This window comes from Trachymyrmex septentrionalis, unplaced genomic scaffold, assembly GCF_001594115.1.
Source record: "Trachymyrmex septentrionalis isolate Tsep2-gDNA-1 unplaced genomic scaffold, Tsep1.0 scaffold115, whole genome shotgun sequence".
Taxonomy (NCBI): Eukaryota; Metazoa; Arthropoda; class Insecta; order Hymenoptera; family Formicidae; genus Trachymyrmex; species Trachymyrmex septentrionalis.
Window position 1 is genome coordinate 372861 of NW_017304279.1, and position 8831 is coordinate 381691.

General features: G+C 36.7%; 1 protein-coding gene across 1 annotated transcript in view; it reads right to left on the minus strand.

Moving 5' to 3' along the window:
* The window catches only part of LOC108753925 (homeobox protein Nkx-6.1-like), a 54485-nt gene extending 46151 nt beyond the window's left edge, over positions 1-8334 (minus strand). The window contains exon 1 of the mRNA XM_018495923.1: positions 7535-8334. Within this exon, the coding sequence (XP_018351425.1) occupies positions 7535-8321 (787 nt within the window). The 5' untranslated portion in view covers positions 8322-8334. The remainder of the gene's footprint in view (positions 1-7534) is intronic.
* Positions 8335-8831: the final 497 nt, after the last annotated feature.

Here is an 8831-nt window from a genome sequence, read left to right on the forward strand (position 1 = left end):
TACACACACACACACACGCGCAACAGAAACGGTATACTCATATATACGTATATGTATCCGATGGCCGTATAATTCTAACAGACCAGCATTCGCGCGCCACCGAATTCGCGTCGTAAATACGAGCCGTGCTGCTTGTCGTATTTGTAATCGACGTAATCTGTCTAATACGACAATGAAGTCGGTTACCCATTAAACCGTTATTGAAACCGTATATGATTACGCGAATTACGGCGGGATAGTTCGGATGTATGCGCCATTGTAACGCGCGTGTGCACCAAATGCCCGGGTGCGTACACCGCACAGATTTGAAACACAGGCAAATATCGCAAATGCATTTGACAGGATTACACAATAACGATATATGACTATTTTATTTCGTCGTGCTGAAATTCTATACGCCGTGCGTTTTTGCGTTGCATACATATGCATGCATAAGGTACATGGGCATCTCACTGTTTCAAAATATTCGATATTTTTTATTTCAAAGCACTCTTGCAAAATAATCAGAAAGACGATGTTCAGAGATAGATAAATATTAGAATTAGTGTGTAAAAGTAGAAAAGACCGGAGCCGGTTGTCATACAGGGTTGATTGTCAAAATGCTATAAATCAATGAGTATATGGCAGAAAAATTTCTTTTTTTGATTGTAGATTGTTAATATTAATTTGTTATATAAAATGATTTTGCACCAAAAGCATTGTATATATTATTTATAATGATTTTTAAGGAAATGAAATTAGTGTAAATTTTTCTTATCACTTATTTTGTTGTCTGACAAGTCTTTGGCATTATTAATCGTGATATCCTGTATTCATAGAAAATGTCTTAGAAAATTTTTGCTATGATTAATTAATTATCCTAACAAAGTTTGTGCATACAATCTTCTCTTTTTATTAAAACTGGCTATGTGGAATAGAGTGACTAAAATGAGATGGAATTAGGTGATAATCGATTTTAATATTTTTAAATTGACACATTTTTAAAAAATATACTTATAAATAAATTATATTTTATACAGATATATATGCTTTTTCATTATCCATATAGAAATTATGATACAAAAACAAATTATGTATTTTATATTTAAAATAATTATAGGTATATTTTATTTGTATTAATACTATATTTACTATTAATTAACTGACATTAAAATAAAAATTATATTTTTTTATATGTGTGTTGTCAATAACAAATATGATACTGAGACTCAATCCAAAATGGAGTTAATTGTCATATTTCCGCAGCATTGAAATTAAATAATTTATCTGTACGATATGACGAATTTCAAGAATAATATTTTTTTTAATACCCAAAGGATATAGATTATAAGCCATTATAACATTAGACATTATAATAACATATTTAATAGAGACTATATAGAGACATTATAACATGTATAATATAATTTCAAAATCATGTATCCACTTTTTTTTAAAAGTCACTAATCAAAAATTGTGACAACCGGCCTCGATCTCCCCTACTAGATATTATTTGAAGAAGTGTGTACAAGGCATTCTTTTTATTGAATTATTCGATCGTGCTAAATTTTCAACGTATTACTCTATGGAAGCAGTGGCTTTCATATTTTAAGATTTAATTCATCTAATTGGACACGGCGTTCGTGCCAAGTAAATGTAGTTAAGGAATGTCTTGCTTCTTTATCGATTCCCGTGCTTATTGATTCCTGGATTTATTTATTAGATAACTGCATTTATTGCAAACGAGGGATGCCTCTTAATTTAGTCGCCGATAGCAATTCGATTACGCGGAAATTTTCAGACTTTCAATGAATCAAGTAGTCTTGCATTGTATAAAAAAATAGTAAAAATACCTCGTCGCAAAAGTTGTTGTGAGTCATGAGAAAGGCTCTGAGATTTTGCACATTTAAAAAGGGGGATAAAAACGCCGTAATTTATGATATAAAAACCAGAGCAGATGTCACGCAATATTTTAGAGGTTTCTATTACAGATAAAAAATGAAAGACACACGTGAGGAGGCACATGGTACGCCAGGCAGTTCCTTTTCTAGGATGATGTGAATATCTGCTTTCAGGATAAACATACCGCCTCATGATATTCGACTCCAACGGGCGTTGCTTTATTTCATAGAGAACGTATACCTGCAGAACTGTCGTCCAATTTTGGCACGAGTGCCGGTTTCCGGTCCGATTCTAATATCTGCGATATATGGTAGCGACATTAAATCCGCATGTATAAAAGACAATTTTGCTAAAATATTAAAAAATTTCGCTACATGCAGATCTGAAAATAATTTTGTTGGGCCATCAAAATAATTATGTAGCAACTAGTTGTTAAATCAGCTAGAACATTACACACATACACACACACACACACACACACACACACACACACAAAACTTCTTGTAGCATTTTATTCAACATACCTTGAGATTAACATACTTGAGATTAACACAGTAATTATTTCAATGGTTCAGCAAAATTATTTTTAGACCTTCACTGAGAGAAATATTTTTGGTATGATTTTGTTGATATGTGACTTACGAAAACTTTTACTTTTTAATTTAAAAATTGTCGTTTGGTTAGAATAACCAAATTTTAATTAGAACACAATTTTTTAATGAAAAAGAAAGAAAGTTTTTATAACTCGCATTATATCAACAAAATAATGGTTATTTATACCAAGCATTTCTTTCAGTGTGTATTTAGTTAATAGATATTTCAGCAAAATCGTTCTGTTGCGTGCGCGTGATTTTTCAAAATCAATTAGTCAGAATCATGCAAAACGGATAGAATAACAATTTAGGAAGGACATTGTGAAACCACGACGGTAATAATTCCACGCGATGTCATTTTACGTCACAAAAATCCGCAGAATGTAATTCATCACGAAGAACGACGCAAGAACGTAACCGCGATATTTTTGCAGTGAACTTTTCAAAATTGAATTGCTCGTGCGCGCGCGCGCGCGCGCGCTGTGTCGCATCCCGATATGATTCTCGTTTCATTCTTTTTTTTACTTTTTTACGAGACTGGACTTGGAGTAATGAACGATATATTTACGGCGAATTTTAGCGCGGTCACGCTGTAGCGTGATTTACTATCACTCTTATTTTTCAAACATTACACTCTTGTGCTAGGCCTCTCCTTTGTATATTTTACGCGGTATTAAATTTATACTCATCCCCCTCTTATCGTCACTTTTTATTATCATTGTACTGCACTGTTCGGCGCCCGTTCACCATTGTAGTTTATTGTAACGCGATCTTTTTGTTCATTTAACCGCAAGTGGACCAGAGGCTCATGCATCCTGTCGCGGAAATCCGAATTCGCCACCAAGCCGCGTACAAGCATGTCGTCAGTTGGTTAACCCGCAATATCCTAACTTCAGCTCGTATATGGTCGCCCTATTTGGCTATCAAATAATTCCTGTCCTATTGTAAACACCGATTGTAACCGCGGTATAATATTATTCTCTTCTATTGCCTTAATTCCTCTATGATGTATGTAAAATGATTCATAAAGTGCAACTTGATGCGTGATTTGATTTTCTACAAAATTTAGAGGTGACGAAAAGAAATTAAAGAGTAAAATTTAGCGACAAAAAATCGACGCTACTCCTTGCTTGAACTGAAATCTCTCTATGCTCTAAGAGAATGAAAATACAACCTCTTTTTAAGTAAAATTTCACGCTTTTTGAAGAAGTGAAATATTTTCACTCTTCTCAAAAAATAGCCGTATTTTTTCACTCTTTCGGAGTAAGATTTCATTCCAAGAAATTTAGAGAGTAGAATAAAATAATTATAATAAGATAATAGAGATGTTTGATTAAGGCCACGTTTGGAAATATCGAGTGCCTCCGTATTACTTTAGTCAAGATTTTATCTTTGTTCATCAAATTTTAAAGCCATTCGAATGATACTTCTAAAAGTCTACAATAATAATGTCAAACATATCTTAATATTATATGATATCTTAACTTATGATATCTTAAAATAAATTAAAGCCATTTGTATTATTTAAATTACGAAGTTTTGCTTTTAACCTATGATCAGTATCGTCATAGAAAAAAAAAGGATAATTATTTTTAATAGAAAAAATGAAGCGAAATCATAAATAGAGAATAAAACTGAAAAAAGTACGAGAATTCTCAGCTTAAAGTCAAATTCTTAGAAAATCTCATATAATGGAATCATCGCATTATTTCCATTGCTATTACGTACGTATGTATCTCGTTTTCACGCGATAAAATCAAACTCGCGATGCCTTGATTAGCACATTTCGACATGCGAAACGTATAAATCGCGGATATAGTTAGCGCGCGCTGTTTAGCGATTCGTTATTACGAAGTATAACCGCGCTCTGTCGGGAGCAAATCATTTAGAAATTTAATGTCATGAATGTTAAGTAACGTCCCTCGTTTGCGTCGCTCGTTAATGTACCAGGGGAGAGCAGGTAATTCGGTAAGCATAAATTTTCGAGCTGCCGTTCCGCATTTGCTGCTCCTTTCAGTCAATATTTCAATCAAAGTCACATCGTAATTCTTATTCACGCTCTTGTTTTTATTTAATTTGCCATTTTTACATCAAACAAACTTATTCTTTTGGCTATTTATAGCCAATTGAAAAGAACCGAATGAAATAATGTAACGCTGTTTAATTAATTCTATGATAATTATTTCGGGATATGATGATGCTGCTATTTATATTTGTATTACTTGTTTAGAATTAAACAAAATTTTATTATACAAAGTATTTGCATAAAAGAAATGCTTCTAAGATATTATTATATTTATATTAATCATTGCAAAAAGTTTTTGATATAATAATAATAAAATCCTTAATATTTTTTGTATGGGGAGAATGATTTTGCTAAAGTATTTGAAACTTCAGCTATCAATTTGAAACAGATTTGAAAATAAATTTGTTGAATCATCAAATAATTACATAGAAAATTTAAGCACAACGAATAATGCTGCAAAAAATTTTGACGTTCTAATAATCATGTCTAACAAGCAATCTATATTATTTTGATAATTCAACAAATTATTTTCAGATCTGTATCTAGCTAGAAATGTTTCAGAAAAATCATTCTTTCTGTATGTAAATGTTAAATTTTTTAATTACTGCAGTTTGATTAGAATATTTAGATAGTATTCTATTTAGACAGAAGGTCAGAGCAATAAAGTTATTTTAACAGATTATAGATTATAACCGTGATACCGGTGTTTATAAATTAAACCCACGTTTCCGATATTATCGTGATATTGTACGATACGTTATTTGTATGAGCAACTTCATAATACGACCCTATCTTCCCTTCTGTTGTAACATCGACCCCCCCCCCCCCCCCGATAATTCTAAAATTGATGTCTGAATATATTCCTGTTAGTCTAGGAATAAAAAGCGATGCGTAAAGAGAAAATTTTCACAAAATGTCCCTAAAAATTTGTAATCCTCATTCAAGACAAATATTTTTCTAAATCTTTATAGATTGTAAAATAGATTAGTAATTGTAGTATACGATTTAAATGATAATAATTCGAATGACTATATGTTTTGCGATTTTGTTGATTCTGGGTATCATAGAGATAAATTCTTTCGAATGATGTTAGTTGTACACTTTTGTGGACTTGAACGTCGTTGTTAATGCCAAATGATTTAGTGTCAAATATTTAGTAATGCGCTCTGCATCATTTAACTTAATGTATACGCGAGGTTAAATATTGCACAAAAGCGCTCTTGAACGTGACATCTTTTTACATGCTTTCAAGGCGATGACAAACGCCTTCTGCTTTGTCGCACGCCATCCCATGGAGAAAAGTTATGCATTTGCAACATCACAAACGAGGTCTTGATGGTGCAGGCTGCCAACAACAAAACACAAGGAAGTGACATTGTAAAAGTGAATTGAAAGCTCATGCATTTACGTCAAAAAATATATTTCCTAAAGAATAAGATTCTTCATTATAAGTTCTTTATCTTATAATTTTTCTATGACGAATTTGAAGAAAAATCGTATCTTTAAAAGCTTGTCTCCACTGAAGCCAAGTCGTCGTACTGACTTTTTCCTCTACCTTTATAAAAAAAGAAGAAACTAGTATAGCGATCAACATGATTAGCTTGAATGAGAACATACCTTGAGATTACTAAAACGCCGGAATCATTTAATTTACATTTCCTTGGTTTAATGTTTGTTCTTATTTACACGAGCCTTTATGAAAGTTTCATTTGTTTCGCCAATAAATCAAAAAGTCGCATTTGACATTTATCACTTCGTTAGGTCAGAATGGGTTAAAACAGACGATAGTGATTCTCGCGAATCAAAATGGAAAATCAGACTCCGACTATGTAAATCCGTGAATTATACGCCGGGGCTGATCGTATCGAATGCACAGATAGTTTCGTAATAGATTTGTAACTCCTAGTCGCGCGCTTTCGTCTGGCCCGCGGTTGTTCGATCGACCGCCCTTGGTAATTCTACGATTAATGCGTTCAATCCGTCTCGCATTACACGCACGCTATCGCAGCACGCGACGATTTGTGCGTGGAGAACAGCGGTTTCCCCCCGATTTTCTATCGCAAACGCGCGAATGGTTACCGAATTGTTACTGTTGCAGATGTTAGTAATATCTACAAGCATATCAATAACCTTCGACGTTTATCTCCGTCCCACGCGTTTACAAAATATTTTTCACAATATTTCCACTTCGATCGCTAGCTCCTTTATCATCATAAAATCACATTGTGAGAAAATTTAAGTTAAAGCTTTGTATTTTTGAAACGTACGATATATGGCTTATCGTAGAAAAAAACATAATTATAATCATTATATATTTGTTGTTAATTTATTGTTATACGAGCAGAATTACTAATATATTTCAATCTTTTTCAACAAACGATAATTATTAGAATTACGAATTGAATTAAGTATAAATGTTATAAATTTATTTCCTTGACTTGAAGAATAAATCACAAATTAATTAAAATTGCCGATATGTAAGCCGACTTGGAATTACAAATGTTTTCTCGTAAGATTTTCATGAATAACGATCTTGTATATTCTATCGACGGTTCCACAAACAACTTGATACAAAATAATATGAAAAGTTATCTTTACGTCATATTTATCTTCTCGAAATTCAATTAACAATTACAGATTCTTTCCAAAAATCTAGCGGGCAATATTAAATGTCCAGAATCTATTAATAGGAGAGAAAGAATATACATTTATAAATGATATACATATATATATATATATTCATAATTTTAAATACTGTCTAACCAGTCCAACAGCAAGCTGAAAATTCTTCACATTCTTTCTTATTCTCAAGAAGACATAATAGACATGATCAGAGAACGCTAAAGCTTTGGAGGACAATGTTAAAATTGTTCAAATTTAATGTTCAAATAAATTTGTTTCTTATTTAGTGTTTATCTGGTTGGAACGACACGGATTGGAAGACCAGAAAGACAATGCTTGATTAATTATTCATGTGACCGCGTCACCCGCATTTAAGTTACATCAAACTTAGGAAGACATGAGTAGTACCCACCCGAAGACGCAGTGAAACCAGCGTGCATGGCGTACCGCGGCGCAGCCATGTGCTGAGGATGTGGAGTCGGTGGTAGAGTCGCATGCGATGGCGGTACCGATGCCTGGGGATGGACCGTCGCCGTCGGTCTCGAGAGTATCGTGTCGATGCCGTGGGGATTGCTGCCGACGGAGGTGATGGAGGTTGCCGGGCTGTGCTTGCCGCTGCCAGTGGGCGACGATTGGCCCTGTGTGATGGTGGATAATGGCACCGTGATACGCGGCAACTGGATGCCGCCTTGTTGCTGCTGGTGTGACGGATGATGCTGCTGCTGCTGGTGCGACTGCTGCTGTTGCTGCTGCTGCTGCTGCTGCTGCTGCTGCTGTTGATGCTGTTGCTGTTGTTGCTGCTGTTGATGCTGATGACTCCTCTCCGCCATAGAATGCAGCGCTGCCAATGGCTGGCTACCGAGCATACCACCCCCGGCGGCGCTCAGATTGAGAAACTGCAAAACATGGGGCGCGGCCGCCGCGTGGAAGTCGTGGAGCCAGGGCGGCCGTGGGGGTGGTGGCGAATGGCTCGAGGCGGGCGGCGGCGAGCACGAGCCCAGCGAGGAACCTGCGGACGAGCTGCGGTCACCCTGGTCCAGGTGGTGGTTATTGTTGCGTCGGTGCGCGTCGCTGAGCGACGACGACATGTTCTCAGTGATCTCGAGTCCGCCGCCCTCCGGCGTGGAGCGCGATGGCGGGTCCGGGCACGGGTCTCCGCTGTCGGCGCAAGCCTTGCCGCTGGTCAGAGAACACACCATCTCGCACCACGCATAGTTCGGTAGTGAGCGAAAAATCTTAACCGGTACTTAGCTACGCGCTGAATTGAGGCGTGTGGCCGCCTCGGGACCGCGGAGTCCTCGCGCGCGAGAGAATTCCCGAGGACCACCCGCCGTACCGAGGAGGAAGTCCGGCGATACGCCGATCAGTCGTCTTCGTATACCTTCGGTGGTATACCTTCGCGGTGACAGTTGTCTCACTTGTCGCGTTTTTTGCTGATCGAACAACGACGCCGAAGCACCGAAGACACAGGACACGTTTGACACTTAATCGCGATCGCGATCGCGCAAGTGGCACTGCTCTCGAAAGGGAAGGATGTTCTGTCGCTTTTTTACCTTTTCCGCTTTGTTTCTTCCGTTTCACCGGTGTCTCATCCAGGTCAATCACTAATCCCCATGGTTCCCCCGCGGATGGTTCGCACGGCGCGTCGTCTGCGCGCGACAGGCTGTCGATTACACGTTTCGCGAGTGGCGATCGATGAGTGGAGAGAA